The 21,053-nt window shown below is 51.5% G+C and overlaps 1 protein-coding gene across 1 annotated transcript; it reads left to right on the top strand.

Annotated features, from left to right (window-relative positions):
* Positions 1-360: 360 nt before the first annotated feature.
* Positions 361-20,779, top strand: prag1 (PEAK1 related, kinase-activating pseudokinase 1). The gene is made up of 6 exons (XM_084483095.1): positions 361-584; positions 4,259-4,662; positions 5,000-6,837; positions 14,452-14,609; positions 16,105-17,054; positions 19,033-20,779. Exons 2-6 carry the CDS (start codon positions 4,348-4,350, stop codon positions 20,236-20,238), a joined length of 4,467 nt encoding a protein of 1,488 aa, XP_084339221.1. The 5' UTR covers positions 361-584; positions 4,259-4,347; the 3' UTR covers positions 20,239-20,779.
* The last annotated feature ends 274 nt before the right edge of the window (positions 20,780-21,053 follow it).

The following is a 21,053-nucleotide window of genomic DNA, read 5'->3' as shown; positions in this document are numbered from 1 at the left end:
TGTCATCGATTGAAAACGTTTAGTGCAGGATCAGTGCAGGATGAGAGCAGGGCAGAAGCAGACCCACCCCCCCAGTATTGCTTTGCTTATTCCACTAAACATTGGAGACTCGAGTCTAGACTGCGACACGTGTCCTAAAATTAGAAAAGCGCGATAACAAACTTTACGGATCCCCAACTGGGGGTTTGTTGGTTAAACAAAAGGACACAATCCCAGAAAATGGCTCCTTGCCATTGGGGTGTTGATAGTGTATTAGTTTGGGGAGCTCCGCCCCCCTCCCTCATTCCGCGCGCTGCAGGAGAGACTCACGCTCGCGCTGCCCGCTCCTCTACACCAGTCCACCTCTGCACCGCGAGACAGCAGCAGCACCACCACCACCACCAGCGGGGAGTATCCGCCGCCTGTCTGGACTTAAAACCCCGCACATACCTTCACGGTCGAGGGTCTGTCATTTGCTGTATGTGGAAGACACCCGGGGGATATTTACCTCGATTTCTCCACTCCCAAAACAGAACAGTTTTACGGTTGAGTTTGTTTTTTTTGGGACTGGTTCTGTGTTGCTAGGCAAGCGAGAGCACGAGCAGGTAAGCCCAGTCGATTCTCCAGAATAACCTTAACACGCGCGTGTGCGTGCGTGCGTGCGTGCGTGCGTGCGTGTGTGTGTGCGTGTGTGCGTGTGTGTGTGTGTGTGTGTGCGTGTGCGTGTGTGTGTGTGTGGTGCATGTGTGGGTATGTCATGTTACCATTGTAATAATGCAACGAGTGACTTTAAAGGAATGGCATTTGAATGAGATAGATACAACTGTAATGTTGGGTATTTGTTGACTGAGTCAGTGTAAACGTAAAAACGTGTGATTCTCATCATTTCACATTTATTTCTCATCGGCCGTCCATTGGCTAAAGGTTCCTAAACCAATACCAACCGCAGGGACGGCCAATGTTTAGTAATCGGATGCAGACGTTTACAGCGAAGCAGGTCCCGATCCGGTTTCGTGTTTCAATAAAAACACACGATTCGGAAGCTTTGGGCTTGATTCATAATTTGCGTGTGAACAACTTAACATTTTTTACCCTAAACTCGGCGTCGCAGATCGATATCGGCGTTTGAAAATGAATGAATAGCCTACAGTAGGCTACTGTGTGTGTGTGTGTGTGTGTGTGTGTGTGTGTGTGTGTGTGTGTGTGTGTGTGTGTGTGTGTGTGTGTGTGTGTGTGTGTGTGTGTGTGTGTGTGTGTGTGTGTGTGTGTGAGAGAGAGTCAAGGAGCTAAGAGCGGTTTCTTAGACACCCCGTGTTGTTACTGTAAGTATAATATTTACAGTGGTGCTGGAACGGGAATGCGGGTGAGACTCCTTCCCTCCCTCGCCTAGTTATTCCTCCTGACTTGTGGGCAAAGGGAGTCGCTGCCACATGTGTGGCGACAGGATTGGATATCCTGTCAGCCTATGTTGGTAGAAATAATATATATCACATTTTCTCTACTCATTCCATGGGCCATGTCAGTTGTATTGATTGTTTGGGAAGAGACCCCCAGTAACTGCAGCCGGTGTTGGTGGGTCAATGAAGCCCTGTTTATCATAGCTCCGTGTACCGTGAAGGTCCAAGGGCGTGCGTTGGGTTAGGTCGGCGCATTTCAGGGATTATGAATCATAAAGGTCGTGTGCCAAGTGGGATTTACGCTCCTGCGTACCCTTTGCATTTCAATTGTTTGCCAAGCCAAAAAGAGTGTTCTCGTGATCGGTATTGTATTAGGCCTATGTGCTGTGTAATTCCTCCATGGCGATTTCTCCGATATATTCATGGGAGCTATGATAGGCCTATTATAATGTTATTATACTGCATACATTCCATAGTGGAATGTCACATATTCGTTGTGTCTTGCGTGGTTAAATGTCCATAGGATGAACTGTGAGGTGGCACATCCATGTCAAAAAAACCCTAACACACACCCATGAGAAAATCCATAGTTGGGTGAATATTTATTTAAGGCAGAACTTGAATTTGTACCAGGGCTACGACCTGCCAGGTTTCTACGGGAGGAAGTGAGAAATATTGGACATCGACCTGTAGCCGGTGTGGGGAATGTGGCCGTTAGGTGTTTTAGGTGGACTCAGTTCAGACCTTGAGCTGAACCTGTCCAACCCCCCCCCCCCCCCCCCCCACACACACACACACACACACCCCACACAAATACCTCCAGTTGAACTGCGGCGTTTCAGACACGTCTTCAAACTTTTCTGCCTACTCTGGAAAACTCAAGTGACCGAAACCTCTTGAGATGCATCTCCCAGATGCCACAGTCTGTTGTTGTTGTTGAGTCCCTGCTGTGGAGGGGGTTACAAAGGTAGAAATCTGCCTGTTCCTGTCAGTTAGTTTTTTTTTTTACCAAAAAGAGCTCACTGTTTACCATCTGAAGTTAGTTGTGTAGCAAACTGTGTGAACTGTCTCGGATCGCCGGTCGCCTACCATCTATGACTCATGGCCATGCACCGTGTCATGTGAATTTCACCATGGCTCGGTTTCCCTGTGTTTTTTGCAGTATCTGTTAAACAAACAGCGCGCGTTCCTGCCCGGTGCTTTCCAAACCTAAACTGAGTCAGACAGAACAAAGGCTAAGCATGCGCTATCGTTCCTCCCCAGGAAAACCTCGATTCCGGTGGCCTGCGGTACTCTCTGTGGTGGTGAAACTCAAGGGCTGAATTGTGAAGAATCTTGGGAGAATCCCTCACTGTTCTCACCCTTTTAACTTAAAAAACGGTCACCCTTCAACTCCTGACTATATTATTTACTCTTTGATATCAAGTGAATCTTTGTGGATATTGAGACGACTCTAAAAGTGACTTCTAAATATCTATGTTCCATATTGTAAATGAAACCAATCAAACAAAGAAGCGTCTATTGAGAGGATTTCAAGTGTTTGGTCCAGACGTCTTTTGTCTCTCTGAGGAGTCTTCCAGAACAACAACAAGTCTTATATGGGCAGTAGTAGTGACAGTGCGTCCTACTTCTCAAAGCTTGTCGTTAGGTCATTAGAACATTGTAGACGTGTCACCGAGATGCAAGGAGGGGGTACTACCCACTCATCCTCCCCCGAAACCAGTGTTGGCTTTCTCACTGTCACACCAGTTGAACAGAGACTTCCAGAGGCCAGAGGAAAAGCGTGTGTTTGTGTGTGAGGGGGGTGGGGGGGGGGCACAAACATGAAAAAGATGTCAGTGCAGTGTGTGTGTGTGTGGGGGAAAGGGGGGGGGGAGTTTGTCTCATGAGTGTGAGATTCACCCCAATGAGTCTTGCGCCTCTACACATTCCTGGCATTCCGACCTCTTCAGATGCTCAGGGCTGCTCAGACATCTTCTAATGTGTCCGGTGGGGGGGGTGGGGGGGGGGTGGGGGGGCGGGCGACGGGGGGGGGGAGGGGGGGGACATTCTTGAGGGTCCTTTAAGTCACTGGCTTCACCCCCGGCGGGGGTTTTGGAAGGAGGGAAACCCAAGAACCTCTAATTTAGAATGCCATGGGAACGAAGCACAGGTCGAGAGATGAACGAGATCTTTTCAAAAGTTTTTTGCGTGCAAGATGACAAGAGGCATTTGTCGAGGTGTTCAGGGGATTAGTGTCTGTCGGAGTTCACTTTCCCTTGCAGTCCCTGCTGACGCTCCCCACTTGATAAGTTGTTGTCGTTAATGGCCCACTGTGTTTAAATCACCGGGTGGGTACTGGCTTGTTTACACAGGGAAGGATGTCCATTCTGGTTTCCTCTTGCTTTCTTTTCATTTTGTAGCCTTTGCAATCATTGCAATTCAAAATCACACAATTTTATCATTTTAATCTCTTTTATCTCTTAATATCTCTGACCATCTCTGATTCCTTTTCAAAGAGGCTACACTCAACTTGTGTGTGTATGAATGCAACCCATGTGTGATAACTCATTTATTTAATCTTGTTTTATAGTCTGGCAATGTCTGTGCTGTCTGTCCTCTGTTTGTTGTGGAAAAAATCAATACAATATTGTTAAAAAAAAAAGATGCTACACTCCATTCGTGTAAGCCGTGGCTGTAGATATGTGCATTGTAACGTGATTACAACTTACTTAATCCAATTTAAACTGTATTTAAGCTGTGATTCTGTATTTCTTTTCATCACAATTGATCCCCTTGTTTTCCCCTTCCTCCCCGACTCTCCATGTGACCCATCACACAACTCGACGACCACGTGACGCCAACGCACCAACAACTTCAACCAACGCCTGACGGCACGGCAGCCATGTCAGCCCCGGCCGTCGCCCACAGAGCTTCCAGCCGGCGCTTCTGACGCGTCCGTCCGTCCGTCCTCGGGGGATCGAAACCAAACATGTCCGCCTGCAGTGACTTTGCAGAACACGTGTGGAAACCCGGCTCCTGCAAGAACTGCTTCCATCCGTTCAGCGCCCACCACCCCCGCCACCGCCGCAGCCGCCCCTCCGCCACGGCCCGGGGCCCCGCGGGGGGCCTGCCGGCCGTCGTCTGCCTCGCCCGGACCGGCCCCGCGGGGGGTGGGGATGAGGAACCGGGCGTCACCTCGCCGTCACCCTACAGCAAGCCCACCATCGCCGTGAAGCCGACCATGATGATGAACTCCAACGACGCCGGCGAGGCCGTGACCGACGTCAACATGAACGGGGGGCAGGTGAGCACACGTTGAGGCGAGAGTGGATGTTTTTTTTTTGTTGTTATCTTTGATGCTTGATTACTCCACCGTGAAACTTTTTCGCTGGAATCCGAAAGGGTTGGTTGGCCGATGGGGGACTATAGGGAGATGGGTTTTATTCTTTCGGCGTTCTTCATTTTGGGAAAGTTTGGGAAAAATATGTTAGCGCTGCAGTGAAGAAGTGACCCACTGCAGTATTTGCATGGATGGATGTCTTGCGATTTAGAAATGCATCTGATCGTTTGTTTCAGTTCTTCTTCATTGTTTCTGTTCTCTAAAACGTGTGTGTGTGTGTGTGTGTGTGTGTGCGCGTTAGGAGAACCAAAAGTCAACCGTGGAGCGTCTGGACCTTAAGAAGCTCCTGGACCTGTCTCCGCTCTACATCGACGGCTGTGCCAACGGCCTTCGCAGCGCTCTCCTCCAGAGTCCTGGCACCAAGATGGACTGCACCAACTACTACACCCCCCTGCCCCACGCGCCAATGTCCCCCGTGGGCCAGCCCGCCGCGGCCAAACACTCCAACACCAGCAGCATCTTCGTCTTCCAGGAGGCGGGGCGGACGTTGAAGGAGAACGGCAACACGGAAACTTTTCGGCAACTCAGTTCTTCCACCACCGCCACCGCCACCGCCACCACCAGGACAACCAAGAGCACTTACAAAGGCAACGGCGGGGTGGGGCTGGGGTGCAAGGCCCCCAGCAGGGAGCCCTGCGGGCCGTCCGCAGGAATACCCTTATCCATGGAGATCATCCCCACCAGCCCCGCCGCGGTCCTCAACCACCGCGTCAACACTGTGAGTCCCGTGGCCCTTACCGCAGAGCCGTCCAGCACTTCTCCCTCGTCCTCCTCCTCCACCGCCGCCGCCTTAACGCTGGACTCCTTCGCCCACAATGCGTCACCGTCCTTCCACTCCCCGCCGTCCGCGTCCGAAGCGGCCAGCGTCTCCGATTCTTCCTGCTCGTACTACAGCAGCACCGATTCCCTCCCGGGGCCGGAGAGGAACCCGGGAGGGGGCCGCGCGTCGAGTCCGGAGCGCCCCCGAAGCCCGCTCGGCCCGACGAGCCCCCAGTCGTCTCCCGGCACCCCCAACGGACAGACGGACACGGAGCCCATCTATGCCGAGAGCACCAAGAAAAAGCGGAGGAACCAGAGCAACGGGACCCACGCGCAGACCGCCGCCAAGCCGAGCAGCCAGGCCCAGAGGTCGGCCCAGTCGGAGGCGTCACCGGGAGAGGGCCAGCGGGCCACGATCAGCGTGGTCGCGGCGCACACCGAGGAGAACAACAGGACGTTCTTCCTGACCAGCCCGGACTCCGCCGTCAGCACGCAGTGCCACTTCAGCCCCAAGGCGCTCAAGGACCCCGCCGGCTCCAGCACCAGCGCCTTCTGCTGGCCCAGCCCGGGCCACAACAACTCAACCCAGTCCCTCGGGTCCCCGGTGGACCCTGCCGGCGGCCACGGCTCCCCCTTGCTGCCGCAAGCTCACAAGCCTCAGTCCAGCCCCCCTATCCCGCCCAAGAGGAACATCCGCTCCCCGAAGCTGGGCACGTCCAGCCTGTCGCCGTCCCTCTGCTCTCCGGTCCCGCTGCCGGACCTCCCGGCGCTGTCCCTCCTCTCCCCGAAAGGAAGCCCTCCCAAGGGCGGCCCGGAGAGCCACGGGGCCGGGGCGGCGGCGGCGGCGGAGCGCCGGAACAACAAGACAACCAACCACCACGGCTCCGCCTGGAACTGCCGCATCGTGGAGGAGGAGGAGGAGGAGGGGGGGGAGGAGGGCGGCGGCGAGAGGAGGGGCCGGGACGCCAAGAGGGAGGCGGGGAAGTCGGCGAGCACCTCGCGGCTGGTCGGCATGGCCAACACCGCCGCCGTCTGGCGGGAGACGAGAGATTGGCGGAGCCAGGGAAACCTCCCACCCGTGGTAGGAACGGGCACGGCCCCGGGCCAGCCGCCGACCTCCCCCAACAATGGAGTCAGTCAGGGGCGGCGGGAGGCCAGCGGAGCAGGGGAGGAAGCCACCAGGCATACTGGGAGCATGCTGGCCAAGGCATCGCTGCTCGCCGCCTCCACGGAGCTGCTGCTGGCAGCGGGGAAGAAGCCCGCCGGCTATGAGTCCAACGCAGCAGTGCCGCCGCCGCCGCCGCCCAAGAAACACCACAGGTAGGAGGATTTACGGCCTCTCTCGGTGCACGGCCGCTCTCTTGTTTCCGCAGTCCAGGGTGAGGTGTCCTGTGGGGTAAGATCTGATAGGGGAATAAGGAATGATTGATTTGTGGTGTATTTTTTTTTTTTTTAATGGGTGGTAGTTATTTGAAAGCGCTCGTAAACTGGGGGAGTGTGTGTGTCGTTGGGCAGGGCAGAAGCTGTGTGAGAAGAACCCAAATAGTATTTTCTTTAAATAATCAAGATGCATTACTGTTTTATTAGGCACCTGTTGATCGTAGCCTTTCCTATTTCCAATCATAAGTGGGTAGTGATGGACATTAATATCATGCCTTTGTATAATACGTTTATGAGTAAATGGTTGATTATAGAAAAAAACATTTACATTCTATACACACCGGCATGCGAAAGCTGTAAGCACATTCAGGTCCAATTTCAACTCCTAAAATGTAATTGCTGGCGGATTCAAATTCCGTTTCAGTCAGGAAACATATTTATGGATGATTTATAGCATATTGAGTTGTAACCCCATGTCACACTCTCTCTCCCACACACACTGACACACACACACTAACACACACACACACACACACACACGCCAGTGTCCCCCCCCCCCACACCCTCATTCCATGCGAACCCCACTGTGCCCTCTCCTTTCATAGCAGTCTTATTCAGTTTTTTGCGTCAGCCTCCATTGGAAAACCCTCGCAGCGGCGGCGGCAGTACCAGGGTGCTCCGCCAATGAATCGCCTGTTTATTTCAGCGTAGGAGTGTGACATTTTCAGTTGTCTTTTACACAAAAGTCTCTTAAACAGACCCCCACAGTGCCATGCTGCAGTCCATTTGTCTTGGCTGCTGTACAATAGACACGAGCAAGTGTTAAGAAAAAAAGACACATCCCGACGCCCCGCTGATATTGACACACAAAGACAGACGCCTCTTTGTGTCTTGCCGGCGTTCCTTCCCAACTGATGGAGTCGCCTGGCGGTTCTTTATGTGAATCCAATATTAATCATGTTTAAATTTGACGGCTCCGTTGTTCTTTACACGCTCTAGTCACGCGTTGGACTAATCGCCTGTTTGAGATTTGTTTTATCGGAATAATTTATTTATCTAAGTGCTACAGTTCACGTGTGGCTTGCATTGTTGTCATTGTGGACTTATCTGTTGTTTTAGTAACACTATCTTGGCAGCACTTGCCACCGCCCATCAACCAGCGTTAATACAGATTTTTTTTTTTTAAACAGTCAAAACAAACACTTGTGTTTGAACCGCGTCAACACTAGACTAACAATACATCGCGCGAAGGGTAGCGTTACACTTCACTTAGAGGATTTAAATGATCTGCCCCCAAATAAAGCTTTTTGTTTTATGCCTCGACAGGGCTGTGGGGAAGAGCCGGTACGTTTCGTGGGGCTTTGTGGACTTATTTATAACCATACGCTGCTCATAAACGCCATGATCGCCAGGCGTTAATATAGTTTATAGAACAAGCATGGAGACTCCTTTATTCAGACGGTATTTGCTTTAGTTTAGTGTTGTTATTGTTTTGTTGTACTTGTTTGTCTTGGTTAAAATGAACTCTTCAGAAATCTGCAATTTTCTTTCAATGAAAAGTGCTTGAGAATTGTATTAATTACTGTTATTATAAGTATTAGTTATGGTAGCATGAGTAGTAGTAGAGTAGTACTGCTCAGCCAAAGTGCAGGCAGCGGTGACTCAAAAGTACGAAGAGTAATACTTCAAACAAAAGTCTTAACGTCGGCGAAAAATGCAAACGATCACGTCTTCTCCGACATTGATTTTGCCGAGCTGTGTTGTGCGTTGATATCCGAGCCCAGCCCAGCCCGGCGTGTCTGCAGCAGCAACACACCTCCATTGCCGCCCGCCCGCCAGTAGCTAAATAACACCTATGGGCGCTCATGTTTCAGGGGGCTTAATGTGCATTGCTAATCCTAGCTGGGATAAGTCTCCACGCTCCGCGCTTTGATATCGCTGGCGTTCAGCAGACTGATTAAAATACACTTAGCGGAGATGCACGTGGGAACGTCTCCCCGGTCCACAGCCGCCTTAGTGGGGGGATATGATATTATTTTATGTTTAATCAACAAGTGCGCGCACACACACACACACACACACAGACACACACACAGGCAGGCAGGCAGGCTTGGAAGAAGTGGAGGATTAATAATACAAAAGCACACACGGCCGTGTCTTTGCAACGTTTTAAGCGTTGGATTGACTACCTTGGTCTAAGGCTTAACTCTGACAGCTACTTCAATTTCAGGATTTAATACAAATGTGTGAATGGAGGAGTTGATAGATTTATAGTGGATGATTTGGTCCCAAAAAAAGTAAAACATTTATATATATATTTATGTATAACATGATAGAATATATAAATAATATAGACAAAATACATATTTACAGTATTCATATCATCATTTATAAATACATTTAAAAGATTCATTCAAACAGATATTTATGTAATAGTTATGATTATTGACCGGCTGCCCTGGTGTACCAACACACCCACCCAGTTTTAGAGAGTGTTTAGACGTGCTGAATCATTAAGAGACCCACAGATGGCCGGTTTTGGAGGATCATCCTCCTCCATCGATGCTATCACACTGGTGGATCAGTCAGAGGAATGCTCTTCATCTCTATCTGATCCCGGCCTTCCGTGTTACTGTGTATTATACTGAAGGTATAGGTTTCCACTGAAAAAGGTGTGTTGTGTTGTGTATGTGTGTTTGTCGAATGATGCATTCATGTACGTGCGTGGATGTGTGTGTGATTCATCTGTGTGTGCGTGTGTGTCTGTGTGTGTGTCTGTGTGTGTGTGTGTGTGTGTGTGTGTGTTGTAAGACAGGCGTGTCAAGCCAGTCAAGGAAGCAATGCCCGGAGGGGGGTGTGGCTGCTCCACGGAACAGATTGTTGCCCGGGGCAACTGACAAACTGTCCCGGCCCGGGCTTATATTCCGTTGCCACCCATAGACCTAGAATCCATAGAACACCCATGTCCGTACAAAGAGCGCGTCGGACAACCCTGCTCGATGATGTGCTACGACTCGCTACCGCATCGCCTCCTCTCCATCCCACACAAAGCCGACCCGATCTCCGTCTACAGCCCAGATAGCGTCTCGCTGCTGCCCGACCGAGGTTAGGGAAAACTGCACTAAAAAAAGCTGCGCGCTGGCAGGTAGTCCCGTTCTATTCTATCGCGGTGCTATGCTCAAGATACATTTTCATTCGGTGGCGTGTTTAAGAGTCACCCGTAGCTTTTTTCCCTGCTGAGAGGGACTTTAAATACACTCATGACCGGCGCCGGGGCCCGGGTTGTGTTACCACAACGCGCGCCGACGCGTCGATGAGCCAACGCGTCTGAATCGGGAGCGTTAATCTGTCCGGCACAGCCTCACACAGGAAACCTCCGATGCTCTCTGGTGCGAGGTAGGTAACGTAACGGCGAGTGTAGTACTTTAAAAAAACTAAACAGTACAAGTAGTTTGAGACGCAGCCGATATTTTTGATATCGAGCATTGTAACTTAGCAGCAATAGTGAGTGTCATTTTTGCTTTGTGCATAACATCATTGGACCCAGTGGGTGAGAGATTGTACTCAACTGTCTTGTTAAAGGCTGAGAAGTTGGCATGGGTGGGTGGGGTCAAGGTGTATGCTGGGGAGATAAGGGGTCGGAGTAAGGGTTAGGTAACGCTGATGCAAGGAAGATGGTAAAACGTGTGTGTGTGTGTGTTTTCACCCCCCCCCCTTTCTTTCGTGCATTTGTCATGTTTACCTTCTATTCTGTGCCTTCTTGCTATTTCTTAATAACCCTGGGCGTTATGTGGCAGTTGGAGGGACTAATATTTTGTTTTTTATAGATTTGATTGAAGTGTCTTTCTCTTTCTCTGTATAGCTCTCTATCGTTCAAACCTTCTTTATCTAAATATCTCTCTATTTGTCCATCTGCAAGTGTTCAGTGGCAAGTTGAAATGCATTTATTGATTTTTTTTTTTGAAGTAGACCAAGCGAGATACGAATGGATTCGACCACACGGACTGAGATGCAGTATCTCTCGGTTAAACATTAGGTCAAAGCTGGGCTGTATATGGCCTTAAAGATACCACAGTAAATATGTTATCTAGGAACAGGGAGAGTGCTTTCCATCCCCGCTAATGGACAGGCCGTCTGTGCTGTTTTACAACATGCTGCCCCTATTACGGCGGATTTAGCCTGCATTTCTTATCTCGAAAAAATCACAATCATGTCAAATGCAGGGGAAGTGTACGCATATTTGCTCAGCATTGTATCAACTTTAATGCACATATTTAGATTCAGATCGAATTATTTGCAGAACCCCCTCAAACAAAAACACATAAAGAGCACGTATACCATGGCCACACAAGTTAATATTGTTAATATTAATATTGATTTAGTCAATATATCGATTATATGTACGGACGCTCGTGTGTGTGTTTGTAATATCAACAGGTATAGATGCATACGTGTTTGTCTAAAACGCCGGTCTCCTATTAACACCGAGGCCCCGCCAGACGGCTGCAACCTGACCTAACGTTTAGTTTAGTCACCGTGACACAACTATCCCCGAGCTCGTTAAAGCCTCGCCCCTCCCCCCCATCCTGTTTTAAACTCCCCCACCGCATGTCACTCAAGCTTTATTAATACCACATACCATAATAGCATGTGTCCACATATACAATATGCCCGTGGCGTGCTTGTTTACGTTTTTCCGCGAGGCCCAGAGCGAAACCGCGGGTTTGGGTTTGTTATTAGCAGTATTATGCTAATAACACTGCTAATAACAAATATGCACCCCCCCCCCCCCCCCCCACCGGCTCTGCCTGCGTGCCTCCAAATGGGCTTCTGGCTGTGATTTTGTAATGCATGTTTTTGTGCATGAAAAACACAGCACTACAGCACAGCACACGCTGCCCAGCGGGCGTTTCCCTTGTCATGTGACACATCAGACTGCATGCGTTAGATTGACCCACAATGCAGTGCGGTGCACTCCTGTCATCTATCATTTAATATCTTGCGCGTTTTAGAGGGCTGAGCAACACCGTGCACGCACGCACGCACACACACACACACACAATCCGCGCAGGCGTCCTATCAGATCACAGTTCAGGAGAGCGCTATTATGGTATTAAATCAAGAGAAAAGCAGGGGGAATCCAATTTAATATTTCAAAGGTAAAATCCACGGGAACTAGACTAAAACCCACACATGCACGTGCACGCACACACACACACACACACACACATACACACACACACAAATACACTCGCGCACACACACGTGCACTCACACACACACATACACACACACATAGACACACACACACACACACACACAAATACACTCGTGCACACACGTGCACTCACACACACACACATACACACATATACACACACTCATGCAGACACACAATCACACGCACGCATGCATGCACACACACACACGCACACACACACACACACACACACAGCTGCCGTCATACTGTTGAATTACCATTTCACCCCTGCATCTCTATTTGCGCTGTCTTTCATCCTGCTGCTTATATTGTCTGCTGATATAGAGGATCCTGGAAGCTCAAAGAGCATTAAGACCTTGATCTTTCCTCGCTTCCCGGTCTGTCTGTCTCTCTCTCTCTCTCTCTCTCTGTCTCTCAGCCACTCTCTCTATGTTTCTCTTTCCCCTTCTCTCCCTGTGTTTTCTTTATTCATGTCCTTGTTGTCTTTATCTCTGGCTGTCTCTTTGTTCTGATGATTTATGTGCGGGAATGAAAACACAACGATCGCTCGATTGACAGAAATAGGAGGAGCCAAGTTCACCTGTGACCATTCCCATGAACAATACGACGCTACACACACACAACAACAACAACAACAACAACAACAACAACAACAACTCCTTTTTAATTGGACACCTTGAGCGGTTATGTTTTTTTTTTTTTTTTTATATTCCGGGCATGTCGCCATGGCAACAGGCGAACACAGGGAACGGAGCACATTAGCCGACCCGGACCCGAAAAGACTCCTTTCAGGTAGATAACTTAGTGGCGTTTCCTTAACACCGGCCCGATAAGACCGGAGACAACACAGGGCATTGTGCCTGGCTTAGGGAGGAAGGGCCGGGGGGGGGGGGTGGAAGTACAGGGATCACATCCACCTATCTGATGGGTTCTGAATCATGCCATTGTCACCCACCCACATGGGCGCTCTTTATTTGCCGAGGGTATTAAGTCCGGTGACGTTCGCACGCAGTGCTCGCTATACTGTGTTAACTGTGTATACTGTGTTTGTCTCGTTAAAGGTGCTGTAGGTGAGATTTAAGATATTGTTTGTGTGTATTTTGGCACAACCAGTGTGCGTCAGTCAGCTGTTAGTGAGTGAAACAGCGCGGTGAGAATATCTGTGAGAATATCTGTGCACTGCGTCGCCCTCTTGCATGAGAAAATGTAGGTTTTAGACGACTCTCGGGGTAATCTCTGACCAATCAGACATCTCTTCTCCGATTGGGTTCGGAGAAATCTTGCTTTTCAATCACGGTGGCGTGAAATGTAACACTTTTCGACGACCGAGAAACGCAGCGAGGGAGCTATTTGAGGCTCTCTCTCTCTTCACACCTCTTCGCACCGAGCACCTTGAAGTTCATGTAGGACTGCACTTGTACGGATGGAAGCCATGAAAACCAAAACCAAAGAATAAAATGAAATAAGATAAGAGCTAAAGTGCGACGAGTTGATGCGCGCGTCTGGCCGGTTTGCGTACATTTCTGTTTGGTTTGGAGGGCTATCCCACATTGCGCAATAACCCATCTGCCCTGTGACACCAAAAGACAAAGCTGTCTGACAAACAGATGGCTGTTAATAATTTCAGTGTCCATATTGTTTTCTCATTGCCCTTGACTAACTGATTACACTGACTTCAATGCGGTTGTCATCTGACCTCTCTCTCTCTCTCTCTCTCTCTCTCTCTCTCTCTCTCTCGCTCTCTCTCTCTCTCTCTCTCTCTCTCTCATCACTCAGTGCGCACGGACAAGATTCTGTACAACTGCAAACAAAACACACATGTGCATCGAAAAACCACAACGACAAAAAAATTAGAACACGCTAATCCGACAAGATCCGACCAATTCAATCATCAAATCACGAGCGCCCAAATCAGGGGATCAAGTATTAATGCCTGGTATTATCGCCGATGGTGTTTGCACTATTAATGCCTGGTATTATCACCGCTGGTGTTTGTACTACCAATCTACAACGGGAAAGAAAACCGACGGAATTCTCCGAACTAGGGATCGACCGATATGGATTTTTTTTTAGGGCCGATACTGATATGCTAACAAATCTCTCCATTTAAAAAAAGGAACAATTATTGAACTGTCTGTGACTCATGCCGGGAATAAAAAATAATCGGCCGATGTCGAAAAAAAACACAAATATCGGCCGATATTTATCGGTCGATCACTCCTCCCAACGCGTCACCAAGACTAAACTGTCAACGCTACCTCCTAACCATTCCTTGACCCTGGTTAACTCTCTCTCTCTCTCTCTCTCCCCCCCCCCCCCCTCCCCCCCTGCAGGGTCTGCGGGCGTCTGAGCGGCAGCAGCATGGACCTGGAGCGCTCCGCCAGCAGCCAGCCCGGGTCGGTGGAGAGCCTCACCCAGTCGTTAAGAGGAGGGCTGGGCAGCCCCACGCTGCCCTCCGCCTCCACCGACAGCCTGGCCGGGGACGCCACCGGTGGGTACCGCTGATGATGAGGAGGGGTGGAGGGTGGTGGGGGTGGTGGTGGTGGTGGTGGAGATGTGGAGCAGGAGGTTGTTTGAGGACAGTCGGGGACATGAGCAGCATGCTCATGGTTCAGAAAGGGGTGGTTATGCTCGGTCAACTGAAGAGAGGTATTATGGGAAGGAGAGGAGATAAGGAGTGGTTCCGTTGACGTTTAAAATCACTAGGACGTTTGTGTTTAAAGCACTGCTATGTGCTTACGTGCTACTCTGTGCCTACTAATAGGTGGGCTGCACAGTAGATTAAGATTTTACATGAATTGAATCCTCTCTCTCTCTCTCTACTGTCCTGTAACATTCACTGTGCAGTAGAATAAGATTTTACATGAATTGAATCCTCTCTCTCTCTCTCTACTGTCCTGTAACATTCAATGTGCAGTAGAATAAGATTTTACATGAATTGAATCCTCTCTCTCTCTCTCTACTGTCCTGTAACATTCACTGTGCAGTAGAATCACACACTGAGGTTTATTCATACTTTGGGACCCGCTATTATTAGCATCTGGAACATGGCTGAACCCATTTTTGGATCTCAGTTTGAGTTTAGTTTTCCTGATTTGGAAGTTTTTCAGAAGAGACGTTTGAAAGAGGAAGGAGGTTTTGTGTCCACCAGAGGTGCGTCTCTCTCTGCTCTTCCTCTTGTGACGTCTCTGTGACCCTAAAATACTGAACTGCTCGCCAGTTTCTGACAAATCTCTTCTTTACGTTGCTTTTCAAAGTTCCATATTAAAATACTTTGAATCCGTTTTTTAAGGTTAAATCACATTTGAGGGAGGTTACGTGTACAGTTTCAAAAAACAGTTCATACTTTGAAGTCAACGTCATCTGCAAAATCGTCTTTATCTAAACTTCATGAGGCTCGCATTTTCTTTTTAATTGCAAGCACTTCGTCAGGAATGTTGTTTTTTAAGAGATAATTATGGAATCCGATGACGAGTCAAGAGCGTGGCTTAATCCTACGGTGAATCATTTTATTTAGTCTCCGCCCACGCCACGAAAGCGCTTATTTTCGTCGATAGCACGCAATTATCTCTGCGTGTATCCCCCCCCATCCACGTGGACTCCCCAACCCACGGCCTTTCACTCACTACTCGGTGGCACTTGAACAGGAGCCGTTCTGTGTGCCACCCTGGAGTCCAGATCTCAGAAGCAGAACCTTCAGGAAACTCGTAGGTTGGGGATACAGGATAGTTGTGATAATCAGCAGGGAAAGAAAACGACTACGTTTCAGCCACTTTCTACTGTAGGCCACACATACAGGCAGAGGAAAAATCAACCGGTCGCCGTTCTTGACTCGACGGTCATTACTTCTACGTATGACCGCTTGAATGAAGGAATTAAAACGCTTTTCATGAAAGTCAAAAAAATCGAAGAAAGGCAAAAACTTCAAGTCAGATCCTTCGATTGTTTTCCCCTCGTGACTGACGTCCTCCCTCTGTGTCCCCCAGGTTCCCGCGACGCGTCCAGGATGGCCTGCTCCTCCCCGTTCGCCCGGAGCCCGCTGGCCTCCAACCCGGGCTCCCCGCAGCCCGACCTCTCCTTCAGCTTCGCCCACAACGCCACGCCCCCGCCCCTCCCCGAGAAGAAGCTGGTCAACCGCACCGTCTCGGCGCCGGACAGCGCCGGCGGCGGCGGCGGCAAACCCTTCGTCCGTGCGTATCCGCGGCTACCGTTCACCGGCTCCGAGACCAACGTGTGCCGGTCCGCCGCCGCCGCCGACCTCGGGCCCCTGGGCTCCGCGGCGGGCTCTGTCTCGCGCTCCAGCCTCCCCTCCAGCCCCGTGGACCCGCGGGGCCCGCTGATGTTCTCCTCCAGCGAGTCCCTGGAGCGCTGCCACACCAGCGCCGCTGCCGCCGCCGCATCCTCCACCGCCGTCGCCGCCCGGACCACCCGCTCACGGACCCTGGACGAGCCCCCGCCCCCACTCAAGGCCCGCGGCCTCGGTCTCGGTGTCAGCGGTGGCAGAAGCGTGGGCGGCGGTGGCGGCGGCGGCGGCGGGCGCCTGGGCGTCCACCCTCGAGGCAGCGTCACCTGCTCCTCGTCCCCGCAGCTCAGCTCGTCGTCGGCCCCGGAGACGACGGCGACCGGCGGGGGGGCGGCGGGGGCGGCCCCGGCGGCGGGCTCCTCCTGCATGCAGCTGCACACGCTGCTGAGCAACATGGACAGCCGCGAGGGCGTGTACTCGAAGCTGGGCGGGCTGTACGCCGAGTCGCTGCGGCGGCTGGCGCTCAAGTGCGAGGAGCACTTCACGCGCGCCCAGCGCAGCCCGCTGCGCTTCGACGAGAGCAACTGGTCGCTGTTCAAGCTGACGTGCAACCGGCCCAGCTGCAGCGCCGGCGACGCCGTGTACTACTCGGCCGCGTGCGCCTCCGACGCCAGCAACCTCTACGCCGTCAAGGTACGCAGCCGGAGGGGGGACGGGGGGGGGCAGCGCCGCTCGCTAAGGGTTCAAAAGCGTCCTGTGATGTCGTCCGTTACGTTTCGTAGCAAAAAGGGGAAAGGCTGGGAGGATGAGTTGAGAAGTGATCGGGTGTGGATCAAATTAGGGATGGGTCAGAATATTCGATTATTCGTTCCCGAGGGTCAAAGTCGATTTTTAACATTTGGACCGATAACATTTTTTCCCATTCAAATAAACAAGAATTAACGGACGGAACTAATGTTGGCTCTGTAGCACTATTATAATTTTTTTATTATTATATATATTTTTATTATTACTAATCATGTACAGAAAAACAATATACACAATACACAAGCATAAATATTAATATATATGCATACAACACAAACACTGATCACTGTTAAAGTTCGTTTTTTTTGCGTTTAAGATATTAAGTGATTTCTTGCCGATGATCCATGGCTGCCTTTGTGAATGTCGGCACACATCAAATAATAGATTATTCGTTCATACCACCCACTGATTATTCAACCATGAAAAATTTGTGTTATTCACATCCCTAGATCAAATGTGGGTTGTATCGGGTTTTTAACCGATTCGTTTAGGGTGAAAAAAGGAATAAGCACCATTTCTCGGCATATATATGTCAAAAAGTGTCTTCTATCTTCTAAAACTGAATTTCAAAAGCAGAAGAAATCAGCTGGAAGTGAGCTGAACCCATGCATTGGTAAACACTGCTCCCAAAGGGGACGGTTCATATTTGAATAGTTATTAGTGGTTAATTGAACTGTTATGTTTAATCTGCTTGTCTAAGGTCTGGTGGGTCTGGTTTGATCCCTGAGGTCGGTGTGTGTGTGTGTGTGTGTGTGTGTGTGTGTGTGTGTGTGTGTGTGTGTGTGTGTGTGTGTGTGTGTGTGTGTGTGTAGCCCACCAATCAAGCGGTGTGGATAGATTGATGACATTGAAGACAAAGATTTAACCAGAGCTGTGACTGCCTCTGCAGCAGCCAGCCAGCCAAGACAAGCAGCCGACAGGTCCTCCTGCTGCAGGCTGTTAGAAAGTTGCTCAGGTCCCACCATTACACAACCCCTCAGGGCGAGAGAAGACCGGCACAAACAGGGTGTGCTGCGACCTTTGTCCTCAGTCATTAACAGTAGCCATTTGTGTGTGTGTGTGTGTGTGTGTGTGTGTGTGTGTGTGTGTGTGTAGTCCTTGACAACAGGAGAGGGGGGTGTGTTACTATAAATCCTGCCTGGCATGTAGAGATGAATGGTTCCAGAGACATAAAGAAAGAGTCTGGGCACACACACACACACCTCCATATATAACCTAACCACACACACTTGTATCCAGCTTCATCTTTACTGTCTGCTTTAAATCCAAATATAGAACTCGTATGGATAACATATGAAGTGTGGGCATACTCTGTGGAGCCGGGCTATCAATGTTCATGTTAAAACAATAAACAGTCGGACACCTCGCCGGGCAGAGCGCGGTGTACCATATAGACTCAGTCCTGAACGTGGTGACCCCCGGGTTCGACTCCTGCCCTGTGGTCATTTTCCTGCACGTCCTCCCCTCTTATCGCCAATACCTTCCTCTCTATCTCACTCTATCAAAATGAAAAATTAAATTGTTTAAAAAAAAATAACATTAAACAATACTATTAATCATCGGGAAATGGATGAATCCGCTGTTGTGATTGGTTCCAATCATGTGACGTGCAAATGCCTCCTCAGAATCAACATTTGATTTGAGCAGTGCGTGTCGCGTGTCGATAAAACAAACTGAATTGTAATTACCGCTCAAACTGTAAACACGGTTATAAACAAAAATTGAAAAAAACTTACTACCTACAGAACACTTTCCTCGTCCAGCCTGACGTGTCGACGAACCTACACTCTCGATAACCCCCTCTCCCGCCTCTCTCTCCCCCCTCCCCCCCCCCCCCCCCCCCTGCTCTCCTCTCCATCTCCAGATCTGCAAGGGCCCCTCGGTGGAGGCGCGGCAGGCCCACCTGTACGGCCTGTCGGTGCAGCAGAGCATGCCGTCCCACTTCAACGTGCAGCAGGACTGCGGCCACTTCAACGCCTGCGTGCCCCAGAGCATGCTGCCCACCGACGAGGCCCCCACCACCACCACCTCCGCCACCGCCGCCGCCGCCGACCAGGAGCGCGTGGTGGTCATCACCCGCGAGGTGCCGCGGCAGAGCGCCGCCGACTTCGCCCGCGAGTGGGAGGCCTACCACCGGGCGCAGCCCGAGGCCTACGAGCGCCGCGTGTGCTTCCTGCTGCTGCAGCTCTGCAACGGCCTGGAGCACCTGAAGGAGAGCGGCGTGACGCACCGCGACCTCTGCCTGGAGAACCTGCTCCTGGTGCCGCACCACCGCCAGGCGCCCCCGCTGCCACCGCCGGTGGCGCCGGGGGCCGGCGAGGGCGCCGCGTCACCGTCACCGTCGTCTGACAACCAGCGCCACCTCCCCCGGCTGCTCATCAGCAACCTGGCCAAGGCCAAGCGGCGGACGGCCGAGGACGCGGCGGCGGCCGGCGCCGACCCGCGGCTCCGGCGGGACCACGCGCGGCTGGCGCCGGAGATCGTGTCGGCGGCGCAGTACCGCAAGTTCGACGAGTTCCAGACGGGCATCCTCATCTACGAGCTGCTGCACCAGGCCAACCCCTTCGAGGCCAGCCCGGCGCTGCGCGAGCAGGACTACCGCTGCCGCGACCTGCCGCCCATCCCCGCGCTCTCGCTGTACTCGGCGGGCCTCCACCGGCTGGCCCAGCTGCTGCTGCAGCCCGACCCCATCAAGCGCATCCACATCCAGGAGGCCAAGCGCGTGCTGCAGAGCCTGCTGTGGGGCCCGCGGCGGGACCTGATGGAGCAGCCGTGGGAGAAGCCCCGGCCCGGGGGAGGTGGCGGAGGAGGTGGAGGAGGAGGAGGAGGAGGAGGAGGTGGTGGTGGTGGAGGTGGAGGTGGGGTGTTGTTGGGGGACGGGGCCCGCCACGAGGGCCTGCTCAACTGGCTGGACGTGAAGCGCGCGCTGCTCATGATGAAGTTCGCCGAGCGCTCGCTGGAGCCCGAGAGGAACGCCGAGCTGGAGGACTGGCTGTGCTGCCAGTACTTCTCGTCGGCGCACCCGCTGTCGCTGTGCCACACGGCCGAGCTGCTCTACTGCCTCAAGTGAAGCGCTCGCTCTCTCGCTCGCTCTCTCTCTCGCTCTCTCTCTCTCTCGCTCTCTCTCTCTCTCTCGCTCTCTCTGTCCCCTCGCGTACACACATACACAGACGCACCCCAGCCCAGGGGGCGATGGAGAGAGAGAGAGAGAGAGAGAGAGACCCTGTTGGGTGGACGGAGAGAGAGAGAGAGAGAGAGAGAGACCCAACGATGGCCCGGGTCGTGGATTGGTTCGTTCTTCGGATGTTTTTTTTTTTGTTTGCAGAGAAAACGAAACGAGGAAAGACACTGGATCGGAAATAATGTGAACCTGCCTGCACATGCTAATGCTAATGCTACATGCATGACAGCCTGCTTCCGCCTCTCTACATACGCCCTTATATAGTCGTACTCTATTGCTTGGTTTCACTGGACTAACTGGACTGGCTGACACTCACCGCGTGGACTAAAGACAGGCCTGTGTGTGTGCGCGTCTGCGTGTGTGTACACGTGTGTGTGTGTGTGTGCGTGATGTGCGTGTGCATGATGTGCGTGTGTGTGTGTGCGTGTGTGTGTGTGTGTGCGCGTGATGTGCGTGTGCGTGTGTGTGTGCGCGCGCGTGATTTGCGTGTGTGTGTGCGCACGTGTGTGTGTGTGCGCGCGGGTGTGTGCGCGTGCGTGATGTGTGTGTGTGTGTGTGATGTGTGTGTGTGTGTGTGTGTGTGTGTGTGTGTTTGGCGCAGCCGATTGGGATGAGTTGAGTGAAAGGCTCTGCCGTTAAACCGTTGAAAACAACACTCAGCTCTAGCTGAGTGTGGCCATATGGAGCCGTAGCAGTCAGGCCAA

This window comes from Micromesistius poutassou (genome assembly GCF_964030765.1).
Source record: "Micromesistius poutassou genome assembly, chromosome: 18".
Classification (NCBI taxonomy): domain Eukaryota; kingdom Metazoa; phylum Chordata; class Actinopteri; order Gadiformes; family Gadidae; genus Micromesistius; species Micromesistius poutassou.
Note: the sequence above shows the minus strand (reverse complement) of the source record. Positions and strands in the feature narration are given on the sequence as shown.

Coding starts and splice junctions, on each gene's coding strand:
- prag1 (XM_084483095.1), top strand. CDS start 4,348: ATGTCCGCCTGCAGTGACTTTGCAGAACACGTGTGGAAACCCGGCTCC. Junction 6,838..14,451: donor CCGCCCAAGAAACACCACAG/GTAGGAGGATTT, acceptor CCCCCCCTGCAG/GGTCTGCGGGCGTCTGAGCG. Junction 17,055..19,032: donor GCAACCTCTACGCCGTCAAG/GTACGCAGCCGG, acceptor CTCCATCTCCAG/ATCTGCAAGGGCCCCTCGGT.